At 55.3% G+C, this 18508-nt stretch overlaps 2 protein-coding genes across 5 annotated transcripts; one reads left to right on the top strand and one right to left on the bottom strand.

Annotated features, from left to right (window-relative positions):
* The first annotated feature begins 2 nt into the window (after positions 1–2).
* On the top strand, positions 3–6484 carry LOC101517422 (mitotic-spindle organizing protein 2B). 4 transcript variants are annotated; one of them, XR_009244374.1, is made up of 5 exons: positions 3–237; positions 396–532; positions 1252–1407; positions 4750–4964; positions 6243–6262. XR_009244374.1 is itself a non-coding variant. In XM_058656569.1 (5 exons), the coding sequence occupies exons 1-5, from the start codon at positions 71–73 to the stop codon at positions 6383–6385; spliced, it is 732 nt and encodes a 243-aa protein (XP_058512552.1). In that variant the 5' UTR covers positions 3–70; the 3' UTR covers positions 6386–6484. The 4 variants fall into 4 exon arrangements, 3 of the variants coding, with proteins under 3 accessions (XP_058512552.1, XP_058512553.1, XP_058512554.1); XM_058656569.1 differs by having other exon boundaries at positions 4836–4964; positions 6243–6484; XM_058656570.1 differs by lacking the exon at positions 1252–1407 and having other exon boundaries at positions 6–237; positions 4836–4964; positions 6243–6481.
* A 2611-nt stretch (positions 6485–9095) lies between these two features.
* LOC101520486 (tubulin alpha-3 chain) lies at positions 9096–18115 on the bottom strand. The gene is made up of 5 exons (XM_058656657.1): positions 18100–18115; positions 12272–12494; positions 11386–11534; positions 10460–11140; positions 9096–9466 (listed from the first exon to the last, which is right to left on the bottom strand). The coding sequence occupies exons 1-5, from the start codon at positions 18100–18102 to the stop codon at positions 9170–9172; spliced, it is 1353 nt and encodes a 450-aa protein (XP_058512640.1). The 5' UTR covers positions 18103–18115; the 3' UTR covers positions 9096–9169.
* Between the last annotated feature and the right edge of the window lie 393 nt (positions 18116–18508).

Raw genomic sequence — 18508 nt, 5'->3', positions numbered from 1 at the left:
GCGGGCGGTGGGCGGGAGGCGGGTCCGAGGCGGGGCCTGAGCTCGGCCCCCGGCGCTCGCTGAGGCGCGCATGGCCGCGTCGGGCTCCGGCCCCGGCTCCGGGGCGACCCCCGGGCTGGAGGCGGCGACCCTCCAGAAGCTGGCGCTGCGGCGGAAGAAGGTGCTGAGCGCCGAGGAGATGGAGCTGTACGAGCTGGCGCAGGCGGCGGGTGCCGCCATCGACCCCGATGTGTTCAAGTGAGCGGTGACGGGGGGCTGGGTGCTCGTCGGACAGAGACGCGCCTGTATCGGTCTAGAAGAGCTCCCCCCACCCCAGCTCGGGGGTCGTCGTCGGGATGTCTGGGTCGGGGAGAGGGGGGGAGGCTCATGTCGCCACCGCCTTTTGTTCCCGCCAGGATCCTGGTGGACCTGCTGAACCTGAACGTGGCCCCCCTCGCCGTCTACCAAATGCTGAAGGCCATGTGTGCCGGGCAGAGGCTGGCCAGCGAGCCCCAGGACCCCCTGCCCACATCAGGCATGCCGGAGACCCGAGGTCAGAGCTGGGGCTCTGGTTCGCTTGCCCAGGCAGCGGCGGCGGCGGGATTGACTGGGGAGGAGGGTTGATCTTGGTCCTGAATGGCCAGGCTGGTCTCTTGGTCTTTTCCCAGGCCCTTCTTTGCAAGGGCTGCCCTTGGAGGTGCACCTGCTGATCGGGTGGCTGGTGGCATAGTGGGAACCCCTCTCCCACAAGGTGGTCCATTCTAGATAATAGCGGGCATCTCCCCAGACACGTCCTCACTAGCGTATGTTGCTGTTGTTGGACCTGGCTTTGGTCCCTGTCTTTGTGGCCGTGGCCAGCCCCTTGCCGGTAGCCCACCAAGGCCAGGTCCTACCCTAGGACTGCGGGTTTAGCGTTCGCAGCCTCAGATTGCCCTGTGGCCCTGCCTGCGCTCCTCATCGTTACTGCCCTGCCCTGAATGGGCTGTGAGCAGAGCTTGGGGGCCTCAGAGGATGTCCTAGCAGAGCCCCTGGCTCCACCTCTCCTGATCAAGGGAGCAAGATCCTGGGCCAGCTCCCTGGATGGAAGTACCCAGACACCACACAGGTGTTCTGAGGATGGGGTGGCGGGCAGGGAGCACTGGGGGGTGGGGCAGTGCCAAGGACGTGGGACTCCTGCCCACCTTGCCCCCACGTGAGAGCCACCCCCGCCCACCTCGGTGCCCTCACTGACCCAAGCTGTCTACTTTCTCTGTGTCTCTCTCCGACTTCCAGAGGCCTCCTTTCCCTCTGCCAGGAACAGTAGCCCCCCGGCAAGGCCCTCCTTTTCCTCGGCTCTGCTCCTCGGCCCAGCTGCCACGCCCTCACCTCTCTCTCCAGGGCCCCCTGCTTCCCTGCGGTTCTCTTGCTGCCTGTTCTCTCCTTTCGCAGGTCGCGTTTTACTGGCTTCTCTCCGGGTGGGTTGTGAGCTGCAAAGGGCTTGGAGACCGGAGGCCACGGTTTTCCTGGCTCAGGTTAATTGGAAGCATGGTGCTGTAGAAGTGTCTAGAGTATGAGGTTGCAGCTGGCATCGAGGGGCAGGACAAGCAGCTTACTCTGGGGTGAGGTTTGCCAGCTGTACAGTGCCCCCTGCCAGGGAGGAAAACAGACCCTAGGGGAGTGAGGTAGGGGGGCCCTTAGAAGCTGTCCCCGTGTGGATGACAAGTGTGCTACACCCTGTGAATGATGGGGGCTGGAAACCGAGTCCCCACCCCCCACCCCCATGCTCTTCCTGAGCTGGGGTGGAGGGGGCATCTTGGCATCACCAAGTGTAGCGATACTGGGCACCAGATCGAGGGGAGGTGCAGAACCCCAGGGGACTCGCTGGTTGCCTCCACATGGTCTACCACCTCCACAGCTTGCATCTAGGGTTTGGGCCCAGGAGAGTGGAGGCAGGGCCTGGCATTGGGGGATGGGGCTGCAGGCTGAGGTAAAGTATAGTGGAATGTTCCTAGAACTCTCATCTCCCCAGAGGATGCTGCTGCTAAGTCAGCGAGCCCAGGTGCCAGCAGGGCTCTGGGCACCATGAAGAGGTGACCACACTGAGTCTGGTGGACAGTACAGTGGCTGTATCGGCAGACAGCACCAACGGGAGGAGGCTGTCCGGCCTGTCTTCACAGCCACAAGAGGCCCCCACTGGGTGCAGGAAGCAGGAGTGGCCAGTAGAGGGCTGTAGTGCCAGCACCTTGGAGTGGCAGGAAGGGGGACTGAGACAAGCGAGGCCGACTTGCTTGGGTCCAGGCCATTGACGGGAGGCCAGGCTTGACCTGGCTGGGCTGAGAAGACGAGGGAGAGAGGGGTGGGGGCATAGCCAGGGGGAGCTGTGGTCAGGAGAAAGCCCCAAGCATTGGGGCAGGACCATGGGGACCAGTTGCAGCACCCAGTCCTGCTGCAAGTGCATTAGGGAGTCCAGGGGACACAGGGCACGGTGGCTCCAGTGAGGTCCCCAGTGCAGGCCAAGGAGACGAAGTGGAGAACCAGGTGGTCATGAGGGAGGGGGAAACTATGCCAGGAGCTAGGCCAGTGCTGGGCACGCTGGGAAACGGGACATCTCTGAGACCTGTGTGTGTCCCTGCCTGGGCCGCAGAGACCTGGTGGCAGAATCCAACTATGTGTAGACACACTGGGAAGGCGGATGGAGCACCCAGTGAATTGCTGACACCGCAGTTTCCTGTCAAGGCAACATAACACCTCCCCTCCAGTGTCCACAGGGGCTTTGGTTCCAGAACATCCTCTCAGATGGCAAGCACTGTGGGTAAATACATACCCACCCACATCGCCCCAGGGACTTCAGTTTAATGACTGCAAGGCCAAAGGCTGCTAACCATCCACATATCTGACCCCTGGAACTTGGCAGGCCTTAGCAGGAAGCTGGAGTCAGGAGCCAGAAGCCTGTATCAAACCTGGGGATGGCACATCCCAGTATTTGAACCGCCAGGCCAAGTTCCTGTCCCATTCCCTAGTAGACTTTATCATTTAAAAAATTTTTGTTTGCCAAGCAAACACACAGAGGTCTTCCATCTGCTGGCTTACTCCCCCAGATGGCCGCAGTGGCTGAGGCTGGCCAGGCTGAAGCCAGGAGCTCATGAGGGTAGCAGGAGCCCACGCACTTCAGGCCATCTTCCGCTGCTTTCTCAAGTGCATTAGCAAGGAATCTAAGTGGAGCAGCCAAGACTTCAGCCAGAGGTCACTGTGGCAGTGCTGGCATGGCAGGTGGTAACTTAAACCCACTGCACCGTAATACTAGCCCTTTTTTTTTTCAAAATCGAATTATTTATTTGAAAGGTAGAATTAGAGATCTTCCGTTTGTGGGGACAGCTGCATCTCCCATATGAGCGGCAGGGGCCCAAACAAGCCCTAGGAGCCTTAGTGGAAACACTGGAAAATGGTTGTTATGCTTTTATACGTGAGGAAATTTTGACCCAAACAAGCTTGTGTGTGTTTAGTACACGGTTGTCATTTTCTGTCTGCTTCCAACCCACAGTGAGTGGGATGCACAGGTGCGTGTCGGCCCCCTTGGGTTAGCTCATTCGTCATTGGAAGTAACGTGCCCTGTCTTCTCTGGCTGTTTCCATTCTGTGTGTAGTTCAGGTTGCATCCTGTGGGGGCAGCACAGCCATTTCCACTGTGAGGTTTCCTGGGCAAAGCACCCCCCACTCTCCAGTAAGCATGTGGTGCATTGCAGGGGAGGTTTGGTGGGGAGGGGGGAAACACAGACCTCCAGACCCTTGCCCCATAAAGTGTCAGCTTGGAGCACCCTGTGTGCATCCTGCTGCATGTGTGCCTGCTGTTGCTTAGTCTGTTCTGGAAGCCCCAAGGAGGCCCTGGTTACCACACCAACCAGGCCCTGCCTGCCAGTCTTGAAAACTGCACTTTACCAGAGCACTGGACTGTCTTCCCTACCACCACCACCACCACCACCACCACCACCACCACCACTAGATCTGTGCTCCCCCAGATCTCTGGGGGTGGCCCACTGTGTTGCCACCAGTGTGCCAGGCGCCTGGCCTGGGCTCCTGGAGCAGGTCCTGTTAGGGTGTCTTTGTCCTTCCTGGATATCAAGTGCTTGCCTCAAGGTGGCGCTCCTGCCCCCAAAGAGAAAGAAAGGGCGGCACTGGGAAACGCCCAAGCTCTCGTCCTCAAATGCCCTTGGTGTCCCACTCCCAGGAGGGAGACTTTGCTGAGTTTCAGTGGGGCCCTCCTAGGCTGTACCCAGGATGGAGCAGGGGGCCGGTGGGGACACATCATGGAAGCCACTGGAGGATCACACAGCATCCAACAGCTGCCCTGTCGCAGGAGGAGGGTAGACACAGACCTGTGTGGGCAGCCAAGCAAGCAACTGGGGCCAAGCTGGCTACTGGCTAGCCTGGCATGCCTGTGGGGAAGACATTGCAGGGTGACCAGAGCCAGCCACACACAGAAGGGGCCCTTGCCCACTAAGACCTGTCGACCAGAATCATGGTGGCAGTTGGTCTCAGAGGAAACGGGGCGATGGTTGGCCCACCTGCACCTGTCTGTGTCGCTGATAAATATGTGAAGCACTGGGAGCAAGGCAGGGAAAACCATAGGAAGGCAAGAGATGGCACCACCGTAACTGCCTACCCCAGCCCCAGCAGCAGATCCCCTCAGACTCTGAGCAGGAACTTTCCAGAAGTTCTCGCAAGGAACCCTAGGAGGCCGGTGGCAGAGCTGGGACCAGGGTTTCTGAGCTTCAGTTGCCTCTGCTTGCTGCAGGTGACAGGTGGCGTCAAGGACCCCGAGGGCACCCCCCCTGGGAGGGGCGGTTTTTTGCTCCAAGGACTCACAATTCCCCATTGCAGGCCATTTGATTAAGCTTGATGAGGAGGCCGGGGAAGCACGGGGATCGAAGGTCCGAGCCCATGGCTGGAGTCGCCCCAAAAGTGGCAGCAGGGGAGTTCCCGAAGGGGACAGCCTCAAACTGTCCCGAGGTGAGGCCTGTGGGGATTCCAGAGAAGGACATGCTGGGTGCTGGAATGAGTGGCCCTAGATGCCAATGAAGGGAGCTTCCCTGCAGGCGGGCTGCACGCATGAGGTTTAAGGAGTTCGCGGGCTGACTTTGACACGCTTAGCCACTTTTGTGTTTGACTTTTTTTTCCTTGCTTAACCAAGTCTCTCAGTAGTCTGCAATCCACAGGCGAGCTCTGGCTGCAGGGGGAAGCTGGGCTGGGTCGCAGAGCAGGTTGGAGAGAACTGGGAAATCCTGCCCTGTGGCCCAAGCAGGGAACTCGGGCCAGAACAGAGCACTGGCTGAGGCACTCCACGTGGGACAGCGCTGCCAAGCATGTCTTGTCCAGTGGAGTTCCCAGTCTTCCTGATGCTGTTGATACCTTGAGCCTGGAAGACAGTTCTTTAAAGCTCTGCAAGTGGGCAGAGGGTGGGGTGGCCATTAGGCCTGGGGACCGAGTTACTGCTAGTTCATTAAACATCTGCATTCTGTATTGAAGCACCTGAGTTCAAGCCCTGGCACCAGCTCCCGGTCCTAGCTCCCCTGCTCATGCAGACCCCGGGAGGCAGCACTTAAGGACTCGCGTCAGTTTGGCACATGCCACCCACACGGGAGGCCTAGCTTCTACTCCTGGTTTACGGCTTTAGTCGCAGCCCGGCTTCTGCAGGCATCTGGGGAAATGAACCAGCAGGCGGCAGCTCTCCCTCAAATCATCAGTGCATAAAGTCAGTGAGGAAGTTAGTAGTTCGAGCACAGCTGCATCCGTAATGAGTCGGGTAACCCTGCACCAGCAGCTTTATCTGAGGGTGGGTGACTGCAGGGGTTGGAAGGAAGGTTCCATTCAGTAGTGAAAGTGGGTCGCTAACACCAAGACCCAGAGGCTGAACCACTCTGCAAACGCCTATCTCTGCTCTTGCTATGTGTCCTGCCTGGCTGGAGTCTGACAGAAGCGGCTGGGATGGGTGAGGCCAATGCTGTGGGCCGGAAGCAGTACACTGCATGGGGCGGGGCTGGAGGCACAGAATGACTGATGGGCTGGGCTTGCTGCCTTACACCAGCCAGGCTCACCTTCACTCCACCCCTTGCCTCACGCCTGTCCCCAACCGCATCTGGTCACAAGCCTCCCTGGGACGTGCTAGGCCAAGCAGCCCCTTGAACCAAAGCCGTGCACGGGGCACAGGGGACGCACGTTGGTGGGTGTGCTGTAACTGTGCAGGGGGCATGCCTGGTCCTGACAGGTTAACACTTTGTCTCCCCACAGGGAGAAACAAGGGCAGCGCCACGGTCCTGGCAGAACGCAGCAGCCGTGATGGATCCAGCCAGAGGCTGCCCCGCCAGCCCAGTGCCAGCAGGCTGCCCAAGGGGGCTGCGCCTGCCAAGAGTCCAACTCGGAGCAACTCCTAGGACGGGAATGGCGACATGGCAGCAGCAAGCCAACCTGCACAGCTCTTCCACCCACCCTCCTGGCACAGCTACAGGCTGTTTGCTCCAGTTGAAATTCTGAAATGAAGGGCCCGGCAGCGTGGCCTAGCAGCTAAAGTCCTCGCCTTGAACGCGCCAGGATCCCATATGGGCGCTGGTTCTGATTCCGGCAGCTCCACTTCCCATCCAACTCCCTGCTTGTGGCCTGGGAAAGCAGTCAAGGACAGCCCAAAGATTTGGGACCCTGCACCCGCGTGGGAGACCCGGAAGAGGCTCCAGGTTCCCAGCTTCGGATTGGCGCAGTTCCGGCCGTTGCAGTTACTTGGGGAGTGAATCATTGGACGGAAGATCTTCCTCTCTGTCGCTCCTCTCTGTATATCTGACTTAGTAATAAAAATAAATAAGTCTTTTAAAAAAAAAGAAATTCTAAAATGATAACTTGTGCAGAGCTGAGGGCTAGGGGTAGCAGGCAAGCTCGGATGTGCACTCTCAGGTTTTAAATGTCTCAAAGTGGGCCTGGCACGATGGCTCAATGCCTAAATCCCCACCCAGTACATGCCAGGATCCCATATGGGCACTAGTTTATGTCCTGGTAGCCCTGCTTCCCTTCTAGCTCCCTGCCTGTGACCTGGGAAAGCAGTCGAGGACGGCCCAAAGCCTTGGGACCCTGCACCCATGTGGGAGACCCAGAAGAAGCTCCTAGTTTTGGATCAGCACAGCTCCAGCTGTTGCAACCACTTGGGGAATGAAGCAGCAGATGGAAGATCTTTCTGTCTCTCATCTCGGTGTATCTACCTTTCCAATAAAAATCAATTCTCAAGCCATAAAGAGTTCTGTTGTGGGGTCTGAGAGAAAAGATGCACCTTGTCGGGCCTTCCCTAGAAAGTCCTTTTGTGACCTGATTCCCCTCTCCTCCCTGCAGAGACACCCACATGGCCTAGGGCTGGACCAAAACCAGGAACCCCAGCTGTCCAGTCATCATTGCTAGGGCCAAGGGCCCATGCTGGAAACTGCCTGCACACTGTGATGTGGGATGAAGGCCTGTTAACCACTGGGCCAGACGTCCACTGCCACACCTCACACACACACCACAACCACTATGCCCATGCAATAGTGACTCCCAAAGGCAGAGTGGTCTTCCAGCTGCTGGTTCACTCCCCCCCTCCCATGCCTGCAGCAGCTGGGTGTGAGCCAGGCTGAAGTCAGGAACTCCATCCCAATCTCGCAGAGGCGGCAGAAGTGCAAATGCTTGGGCCATCCCTCCAGTTCCTGAGGCACGTTATTGTGCAACTGGTTCAAAAACAGAACGGCAGGGACTACAGCTAGTGCTCCAGTCTGGAATGCTGGGGTCATGAGCGGCAGCTTGACCTGCCTCCCAGCACCCCACCTGGAATCCACATTGTGTCTACATCTGCTCCCGCTGTAAGAGTCAACCAAAGCTTATCCAGCGTTATCACGGCGCATCTGTCACGTCTCCAACATGGAGGGAAGCATTGAGCTAAAGTTTGGGTCTCAGGCCACACACCCCAACAAGCACGGGTTTCCTCTGCTGTGACTCCCCTTACCTTGCAAGCATCCCGAGACCATGCTCGCCTCTGGGGGTCGGGCACTGAGCCAGTGTGCTGGTGCGCACGCTGCCTGTGGGCCCTGAGGGATAAACTGCCCAAGACCTTTCCAAGAAATAGTTTGAGAAACAGGACAAGACAGAGGAAAATACCTTTTCATTCCCTCAAACGGCCTTAACACTCAAGGCTGGGCCAGACTAAAGCCAGCAGCTTTATCCAGGCCTCCCGTGAGGGTGCAGGGGCCCAAAGCACTTAGGGGCTGTACCCCACTGCTTTCCCAGGCACATTAGCTGGGAGCTGGATCACAAGTTGAAGTAGCTGGGATTTGGAACCAGTGCCCTGATAACAGGAGACCAGCATTGCAAGGAGTGGCTTATTCCACAACACTGGACACATATACTGCCCATCCCTCTACCCTAATTTTTAAGACTGACTGACTTCAAAGACAAAGTGACATGAGAAAAAACCTCCATCTTCATTCTCCATTTGACCAAACAGCCAGGGCTGGGCAAGGACAAGGTCAGGAGCCTGCAACAAGGTGTGACAGGGCCCCAGGGCCCTGGGCTGTGACCCCATCTTCCCAGGTGCACCAGCAGGGAGTTGGATGCGGAAGCACAGCAGCTGAGGCCAGAATCAGCACTCCAACATGGGGTACCAGGGTTGCTGGGACTGTTTAACCATGCTACCAGGCCTCTCACACAGGTGACACCCATCACTTTCAGTACCATTCCTGCTTCAGGGGCCACTGGTGGTGGAGTGGGGCACTGCCTCCAGGAGCCCGTGGAGCAGGAAGGTCATGGTGTGTGCTGTGGCCATGAATACCAAGCAGAATCCACTAACAACCTTCCCCGCACATACCAACCCCGAAAAAGTCCTTGCCCAAGGCATCTGACCCCACCATTCCGGGGCCCTGTTGGACCCATATCAGCCAGACCTCAGATGAGATCCTACCCAGCCAGAGGAGCCCCCCAACATCATTTATTCCATGGGGAGAAAAACCTGTCTTCCTGAAACTTCATAAACTTGCCAATTTGATTTTAAGATATTCCACATTTCAAGTCACTTCGAGAGTGGTATCTAATCCCTTGGGACCCTAAGCCCCGTCGCATACATACACAGGCTTGGACTGATACAGAAACTTTAATTGTAAGGGAAGGAGCAGCCATGTGGCAGAGGGGAGCCGGAGAGGAGCCTGCTCCTCTCAGTACTCCTCCCCCTCCTCGGCCTCGGCCTCCACAGAATCCACGCCCACTTCCTCGTAATCCTTCTCCAGAGCCGCCAGGTCCTCCCGGGCCTCCGAGAACTCCCCTTCCTCCATGCCTTCGCCCACGTACCAGTGCACGAAGGCCCGCTTGGCGTACATGAGGTCGAACTTGTGGTCCAGGCGGGCCCAGGCCTCGGCGATGGCCGTGGTGTTGCTCAGCATGCACACGGCCCGCTGCACCTTGGCCAGGTCACCGCCGGGCACCACGGTGGGGGGCTGGTAGTTAATGCCCACCTGCCAGACAAAGCAGAGAGAACAACGTGAGGCTCTAACCAGGCCACAGAGCCAAGCCCAAGTATGTGCCGTCCCAGGACGGCCAGGACAGATGGCAGAAGGGCTGCAGAGTGCAGCGAGGGGCCCTCAGGTCCCATCACCAGAGAAGGGGGCACACATGCTGTGCTCAACGCTACGACCATCCACTCACGCACACAGAGAGAAATGAGCAGGTGGCCACCTCCATCCCTCAGAATCACAAAGATTTCCCACGGATTCACACACTCTAGCACAGGATGTGGGATGGCTTTCTAGTCACAGCACGTGTAGAAATGGACAGATTTAAACTGAGACACATGATCTGGTGCAGTGGATTGTTAGCTAAAGCCCTCACTTTGCACACGCCAGGATCCCACAGGGGCGCCAGTTCTAATTCCAGCTGCCACACTTCCCTCCCAGCTCCCTGCTTGTGGCCTGGGGAGGCAGTTGAGGACTGGCCAAAGCTTTGGGACCCTGCACCTGCGTGGCAGACCTGGAAGAAGCACCGGGCTCCTGGCTTTGGATCAGCTCAGTTCTGGCCGTTGTGGCCACTTGGGGAGCAAATCATTGGACAAAAGATCTTCTTTGTCTATCCTCCTCTCTATCTGACTTTCTAATAAAAATAAATAAATCTTAAAAAAATAAAAACTTCTACACACATGACAGGAGGTTCTGACAACCCAACAAATGGAACCTGCGTTTCTCACAGTAACACTATTACCCAGAAAGTGACTAAACAAAATTCCTCAGCTAACAGTCTATGCTGTTTAAAGTCTGACCACAAACATTGTGAGTGAGGGTCAGAAAGTATGAGGGACAGACATCACACAATCGCTCTGAATTCACGAAGGTATGACCCAAGCCTGGCCATGATGCACAACGCCAGTGTCCCCCGGGGCAGGGCCATAGGGGAAGCTCTCTTCCCAACCTGCCGCCCACTGATCAGGATGACCGCTCACTGTCTCCCAGGCCTACCTTAAAGCCAGTCGGGCACCAGTCCACAAACTGGATGGTGCGCTTGGTCTTGATGGTGGCGATGGCCGCATTGACATCTTTGGGGACCACGTCACCCCGGTACAACATGCAGCAGGCCATGTACTTGCCGTGGCGAGGGTCACACTTGACCATCTGATTGGCCGGCTCAAAGCAGGCGTTGGTGATCTCGGCCACGGACAGCTGCTCGTGGTAGGCCTTCTCTGCCGAGATGACCGGGGCATAAGTGGCCAGAGGGAAGTGGATGCGGGGGTAGGGCACCAGGTTGGTCTGGAACTCCGTCAGGTCCACGTTCAGGGCCCCGTCGAAGCGCAGGGAGGCCGTGATGGACGACACGATCTGCCCGATCAGCCGGTTGAGGTTGGTGTACGTGGGACGCTCAATGTCCAGGTTGCGCCTGCAGATGTCATAGATGGCCTCGTTGTCCACCATGAAGGCGCAGTCCGAGTGCTCCAGGGTCGTGTGGGTGGTCAGGATGGAGTTGTAGGGCTCCACCACGGCCGTGGAGACCTGGGGCGCCGGGTAGATGGCAAACTCCAGCTTGGACTTCTTGCCATAGTCCACAGACAGCCGCTCCATGAGCAGAGATGCGAAGCCGGAGCCGGTGCCGCCCCCAAAGCTGTGGAAGATGAGGAAGCCTTGCAGGCCCGTGCACAGGTCCGCCTGTGGGAAAGCAGACAGTGTGAGCCTCGCCCAACCTGCCACTGGTCCTGCCACGTCCCGTGGCCCCTACCACTTGATGCAGTCTCGAGGCGGCCACATGGCAGCTAAGAAAAGCACACGATGAGGACCCACAGGTACAGTGCAACATGCACCTTAGGGTGAGACCTCTGCAGACTCAGGCCTGCTCCTGGTCCTGCCCCTCCCAGGCTAAGGCTGCGCAGGGTGGGGGGAGGGCACCCCCTTACCAGCTTGCGGATGCGATCCAGGACCAGGTCGACAATCTCCTTGCCAATGGTATAATGGCCCCTGGCGTAGTTGTTGGCCGCATCCTCCTTCCCGGTGATCAGCTGCTCTGGGTGGAAGAGCTGCCTGTACGTGCCTGTGCGCACTTCATCTGCAGAGAGACCCGGGCGTGTGAGGCCCCCGACACGGATGCCTCCCGCACCAAGGCACCCTGCGGCTCCACGAGGCACCTGTTGCTGCCACCAGGGGGCAAGTATCCTTTGGGCAATGTCTTCACCTACAAACCACACACCACACCACACCCCCAGGCTGTGGATCTCGGCAGGTGAGTCACTCACCGACCAGCACCAGCACCCTCATCCTGGGGAGGACACTGATGTACCTCTCACCCCCTCACACGGGCACCCATTTCTTCTTTCCTTCCTCCACTTACATCAAGGGGATCATTTCAACTCCCTCAGCAACTGGGCAGTGCCAGGGCCACTCCTAGGCTGACAGGTGACCCTGCCATCTCCTGAGACACTCAGCTCTCCCCTCAGCTCTCCTTGTCCACCGCTGCCGGCTTGGAGCAACCGAGTGAATGCTCCACCCTCATCTCCTTCTGTGGAAGATGTGGCTCAAGACCCTCGTGTGCAACGTTCAACCACAGAACCAGCTCACACAGGCTGCACAGAGGCCGCCTGACCACGGCCCCAGCAGCCCCAGGCAAATCTCTTGCTCCCATGGTAGGGCTATATCACCAGGAAGCTGAGTCGCACACGCACACGCACACACATGTGTACCTGCTGGTTTCTCACTTAACCAGCACATGAACTTGTACTTCAGTACTCTGCTGTGGAGTAGGGGGCCACACTGGGAGCTCCCACCCTCCCGTGCCCCAGCACTTACCCACCACGGTGGGCTCTAGGTCCACAAACACTGCTCTGGGCACGTGTTTGCCCGCCCCCGTCTCACTGAAGAACGTGTTGAATGAGTCATCGCCGCCCCCGATGGTTTTGTCACTTGGCATCTGCCCATCGGGCTGAATTCCATGTTCGAGGCAGTACAGTTCCCAGCAGGCATTGCCGATCTGGACCCCTGCCTGCCCCACGTGGATAGAGATACACTCGCGCTGGGAACCAGAACAGAAACGGAGAACTCATTCATGGTCAAGGCAAGGTGCAATCACGTGGCATGTAAAACACTAATTTAATATTTCTTCGGTGCCTTTCTACCTCGACTCTCAACTTCCCTGTACCAATGGGAACACTAACTTGCTCTGAGCCGCCTAAAGTGCCACTTAGCCCTAGAATATAATTGCATTCCATGACACAAAGTTACGTGATTTTAATACTTGGTGGCCATAGAAATCAAGAATGAACCTCCAGGGCCAGCACTGTGGCACAGCCAGTAAAGCTGCTGCCTGTGAGCTAGTATCACATCTGGTTTGTGTCCCAGATGCTTTGCTTTTGACCTACCTCCCTGCTAATAATTAAGCCCAGGAAAGGCTGTGGAAGGTTCTTTGCCACCCATATGAGACCCAGATGAAGTTCTTGGCTTTCATCTGGGTCAGCCTTGGCTGGTGCAGCCATCTGGGGAGCAAAGCTGTAGCTGGAAGATCTCTCTTTCAAATAAATGATTCTCTTAAAAAAATGATTTATTTTTATTGGAAAGGCAGATGAGATTTATCAAGAGAAGGAGACAGGAAGATCTTGCATCCATTGGTTCACTCCCCAAGTGGCTACAACAGCCAGAGCTGAGCTGATCTCAAGCCAAGAGTCTCCTCCAGGTCTCCCACAGCAGTGCAGGGTCCCCAAGGCTTTGGGCCACGCTTGACTGCTTTCCCAGGCCACAAGCAGGTAACCGGATGGAAAGTGGAACTGCCGGGATTAGATCCTGGCGCATTCAAGGCGAGGACTTTAACCACTAGGCTACAACGCCAGGCTCTCAAATGACATCTTGATTGTTCAAATATCTGCTCTCACTTTTTCAAGATAAACCCCAAAACTTCATTTACAGAGATCAAACCAAATTTATGGTGCTCAGCCACTGAATTCCAATCTACAATCGTTCAAGCCCTATTTCCTATTGCATTTGTAGCAAACATCAGGATCTACAGGGACATTAAGATCAACATATGAATCTCACCACATAATTTCAGTAGGAAGCTTTTAGGTTTAGAAAGAAATTATTTCAGATTTATTTTTATTGCAAAGTCAGATATATACAGAGGAGGAAAGAAAGAGAGAGGTCTACTATCTGGTGATTCACTCCCCAAGTGACCGCAACTGCTGCAGCTGAGCCGATCAGAAGCCAGGATCCCCGGGGACTCTTGCTGGTCTCCCACATGGGTGCACAGGGTCCTAGGGCTTTGGGCCATCCTCAACTGCTTTCCCAGGACACGAGCAGGGAGCTGGATGGGAAGCAGGGCTGCCAGGATTACAACTGGTGCCCATATGAGATCCTGGAGTCTTCAAGGCAAAGACTTCAGCTGCTAGGCTACCACATCAGGCCCGAAAGAAACTATTTAAAGATTTATTTTTATCTGTTTGAAAGGCAGAGTGACAGAAAGGGAGAGACAAAGATCTTCCACCCACTGTTTCACTCCCCAATAGCTGCAGTGGCTGGAGCCAAGCCGAACCAAAGCCAGGAGGCAGGAACTCCAGCCTAGTTTCCCACATGCGTGGCCAGGGCCTAAGTCTTGACCCATTATCTTCTGCTGGCCTCCCACTGGCATTAGCAGAGAACTGGATATGGTATTCTCGTGTTATTACTGGCAGCTTGGTCCTCTGAACCATGTTAGCCCCTCAAAGGAACCTCTTCAGTGCAAAGGAATTCACCTGTAGAAATCCCCCTATTCCTTCCCGTATAAAATGGAGATGAGTCCGGTGTGATGGCTCAACTGGCTAACCCTCCCCTTGCAACTGCTCCACTTCCCTTCCAGCTCCCTGCTTGTGACCTGGGAAAGCATGGGAGACCCTGAAAAAGCTACTGCCTCCTGCATTTGGATCAGCTCAGCTCTAGCTGCTATAGCTACCTGGGGAGTGAACCAGCAGATGCAAGATATTTCTGTCCTTCCTTTATGTGTGTGTGTGTGTGTACATATATATATATATGTATGTATGTATATATATATATATATATATGTATGTATATATATATATATGTATATATATATATATATATAAAATGGGGATGAGGAGTAAGGCCATTTCCGTCTCTATTCAGAGACAAAACCAACTTATACATCTAGGAAAATTATTCTTTGCTTTCATGAGAGAGCCTTTGTTAATGACCACATTTGGCCTTACCTGGATCATCTTATTTTAGATTTTTTTATTTCTTAAACAGAAACCACAACATTGTGGTTTCTTTCCCTTTTAAACGTTTGAGATCAGAGAAACACGGTTTGCAGGTACTGCTTCACTCCCCAGTGTCCAGGGCAGGAAGCTCAACCCAGGCCACCCATGGGGATGGCAAGAATCCAGTCATGTGTCCTCCCTGTTTGCATTAGCAGGAATCTGCATTCTGTCCCCAGAGCTGGGTATGGAACTTTTGTTCTGCTGTGTGACATCAGCTTCCTTACACCCTCCACATCACACTTCATTACTAAGCTTTAATTTAGGGCCATCCATTTGCCACAGTGGTTAAGCTGCTGTTTACTGCTTGGGGTGCCCACATGCCTTTAACAGAGTTCCTAGAATGAAGCCCAGCTACACTCCATGCCCTGGGAGGCTGCAGGTGGTCGCTCAGGCACCTGGGTCCCCTGCTGCTCACTTAGGTGTGGCCTGCCCTAATCCTGGCTGTTGGGAATTTGGGGAACAAACAGGTGGAACATTCATATTTTTTTCTCTCTGCTTTTCAAATAAAATGAAAGTAAATATTTTTTCTTTCCAAATTTGAAACTTCCTCTATGCCCTTTTCAAACTCCAGAACAAACTCTCCCATTTTTTGGCAGCTGGCCTTCTTCCCGACTTACCAAGCATCCCTTCCTGTGCTTTCCCTAACTACCTTACAACAAAGCCCTGTCTCTCCACACCCGTGAACCTTCCCCTCAATGATCTCCTGCCCAGACACGCTGCTTGCTCAGTGGGATCTTGCAGCATCACTAACCCTTCTGCCTGAGTCCTCTGCTCTGAAGGCCACGAGTAAAACTGTTGGTGACGTGGCGTGTCATGACAGTGCTATCACTCCCCCTCCTATGTACTCAGAGTGAAAAGTAAGTTTGATTCATGCATCTCTTTGATGAAGTGACCAAAGATTACTCTCAAAATATGAGAAATACACATGAAGCTCTTGTACACACAGTGATTACACATTGGATCCTTTAAAAAATATTTTTTAATTCAATTTTTTTTAAGAAGCCAATATAATGGCTAAACTGGCTAATTTTCCTCCCACAAATGCTAACATCCCATATGGATGCCAGTTCATGTCCTGGCTGCTCCATTTCTGATCCAGCTTCCTGTTTATAGCCTGGGAAAGCAGTAGAGGATAACCCAAAACCTTGGGCCCCTGCACCTGCATGTTAGACCCAGAGATGGTTCCTGGCTTCAGATCAGCTCAGCTCCAGCCATTGTAGCCATTTGGGAAGTAAACCAGCAGATGGAAGATCTTTCTCTCCTTCTCTCTGTATATATGCCTTTCCCACAGAAAAATTTTCAACAAAAACTCTGCAGGGCAGAGTTACACAGAGACAGGCAGGCAGAGAGGTAGGTCTTCTATTTATTGGCTCACGTCTCAAATGGTTGCAAGGGCTGCAGCTGGGAAAGTCTGAAGCCAGGAGCCAGAACTTCTTCCAGGGTCTCCTATGTGAATATTAAGGGTCTAAGCACTTTGGTCATCTTACGCTTTCCCAAGCACATTGGTAGAAAGCTAGATCAGAAGTAGAGTAGCCAGGACTCGAACTGGTACCCATCTGAGATGCTGGTGCAGTAGGCAGTGGCTTAACTGGCTATATCACCACGTCAGCCCCTGGTAAGACTATCTCTTTGAATAATGAGTTCCAAAGTCCACCAAAATGGGAGGCCAACATTGTGGCACAGCCAGTAAAACTGCTGGCTGTGGAACTGGCAACCTAGATGGGTACCGGCTCATATTCTTGTTGCTCAACTTCCAATCCAGCTCCTTGCTGGTGGCTTGGGAAAGCCAGCAAAAAATGGCCCATACGTGGATCCTGCCACCCCTGTAGGAGACCCAGATGAAGCTCCGGACTCCTGGCTTCAGTCCGGCTCAAGCCCTGGCCGGTCGCTGCAGCTATTTGGGGAGTGAACCAACAGATGGAAGAACTCTCTATGGCTTTTAAAATATATCGATAGATCTTACTGGGCACTGGGTCCCAATGTGGTTCATCAGAAAACACATTGCTGCGACTGTTTTGAGTTGCAAGCTAAAGTAGCCACTTTTGTTTGAGGGACATCGTTTTTACTTGAAACAATAACTGACAAGGCTGGGATTCTTCAGCTTGGCTAGGTGTTATTTATGCTCCCATGCGTTGCTTTAAAATAAGCATTTTCAGGGGCCCGGCGGCGTGGCCTAGCAGCTAAAGTCCTCGCCTTGAATGTGCCGGGAACCCATATGGGCACCGGTTCTAATCCCGGCAGCTCCACTTCCCATCCAGCTCCCTGCTTGTGGCCTGGGAAAGCAGTCGAGGTCGGCCCAAATCCTTGGGATCCTGCGCTCGTGTGGGAGACCCGGAAGAAGTTCCAGGTTCCCAGCTTCAGATCAGCGCACTACTGGCCATTGCACTCACTTGGGGAGTGAATCATCGGACGGAAGATCTTCCTCTCTGTCTCTCCTCCTCTCTGTAGATCTGACTTTGTAATAAAAAATGAATAAATCTTAAAAAAAAATAAGCATTTTCAAAGCTTCTTATAGTAGGCTCTTGACACAGCGCTGAAGATACCACTGGGCATCCCACATCTTGCTCATGGGCACCCTGCAAGGGTGATGGCTCCAGGGCTTAGGGCCCTGCCACCCCTGGGAGAGACCAGGGGGTAGCCACCCAACCAGGCTCCTAGCTTCAGGCCGGGCCCAGTGCCTCCTATTGTGGACATTTGTGGGGAGTGAATCAGCAGAGGGAATCACTTTCTCTGCTCTTCAACTAAACTGGAAAAACGGAAACCTTTTTAAACCTCAGTACGCTTTTTTAAGACTCACTCCGGGATGGGCGCCAGCTTCACGGGCTGCTCGGTGGGAAGAAGGGAAATGTCCAATATGGAAAACGGCCGTGGCTATCACCCACAGAAAACAAAGGCCCTTGTGTGCGAGAAAGCTGGAGAAGCACTCCGCCCCGTCTTCAGAACTCACGGCTTCTTCCAGAAATTCACCACCTGCCCCTTCAATTCAATCAGCGCCAAAGGCACGACAGAAAGAATTTTTTTAAAAAATAACAAAAATAACAACTCTCTTCTCCCAACTCTGGCCACCTCACAGCGCCTCACCACAGGCGATTCCCAGGGGGGAGCTGACCAGCCGCTTCGGACTCCCTTCACCCTGCAAACCTTCCAACCCGCCCTCAGCTGGGTCGCCCCGGCCCTGCGCTGGGTCACCCCGGCCCTCACGCGCGAAAACCCCGGGGACGCCAGGCCGCGTCCTCCGGAGCCAACCGTACACCCCCTGTGTCCTTCCGCTGGCTCCTCTGGCCCCACCGGCCCCCAGCAGGCCCTCCTGGGGGACATCCTTTCAAAGAGCAGACCCTTGTGCCCACCGACCCCGGGCCATCCCCTGGACCTTACCATAGTGAGCTCCGCCGCCGCCGCTGCCCGATGCCTGCCGCCCAAGGCCGCTACCGGACCTCAACTGCCGCCGCCGACTTCGCGCGCCCAACGGCAGCTCGTTGCCGCGCGCGCACTTCACGGGGGTTTGTTCGAGGATTCCGGGGCACTCATTGGTCGGGAGTTCTTTGAGGGCGGGCCAACGTTCCAGATCCTCCTCCCAATTGGCTCGATGCTCTGTCAGTGGGTTTTGGGCGCTTCGGATTGGACGTGGGTTTTGGCGGGAAGGCTGCGGCGGACGCCAGGGGACGTTCCGGAGGGGCCTCCTCAAGCAGTGAAGGTGGAGGAAGGCAGTGGGCGGCCTTGAGGGGGGCTGGGTCTATGTGGACGGCGAGGCCTTGCTGCTTCTCCGGGAGTTGGGCCCCACGGG

The sequence above is a fragment of the Ochotona princeps genome, chromosome 29 (assembly GCF_030435755.1).
Source record: "Ochotona princeps isolate mOchPri1 chromosome 29, mOchPri1.hap1, whole genome shotgun sequence".
In the NCBI taxonomy this organism is placed as follows: Eukaryota; Metazoa; Chordata; class Mammalia; order Lagomorpha; family Ochotonidae; genus Ochotona; species Ochotona princeps.
The sequence above is the reverse complement of the archived record's forward strand: the minus strand, read 5'-3'. Positions and strand labels throughout refer to the sequence as shown.

Bases quoted from the DNA above. Each gene is read 5' to 3' on its own strand.
- LOC101517422 (XM_058656569.1), top strand. From the start codon at position 71: ATGGCCGCGTCGGGCTCCGGCCCCGGCTCCGGGGCGACCCCCGGGCTG. The intron at 238-395 runs GTGAGCGGTGAC...TGTTCCCGCCAG, and splicing joins ATCGACCCCGATGTGTTCAA to GATCCTGGTGGACCTGCTGA. The intron at 1,408-4,835 runs GTCGCGTTTTAC...TCCCCATTGCAG, and splicing joins CCTGTTCTCTCCTTTCGCAG to GCCATTTGATTAAGCTTGAT.
- LOC101520486 (XM_058656657.1), bottom strand. The intron at 11,535-12,271 runs GTAAGTGCTGGG...GTCTCTCTGCAG, and splicing joins CCTAGAGCCCACCGTGGTGG to ATGAAGTGCGCACAGGCACG. The intron at 11,141-11,385 runs GTAAGGGGGTGC...GCTTTCCCACAG, and splicing joins TGGATCGCATCCGCAAGCTG to GCGGACCTGTGCACGGGCCT.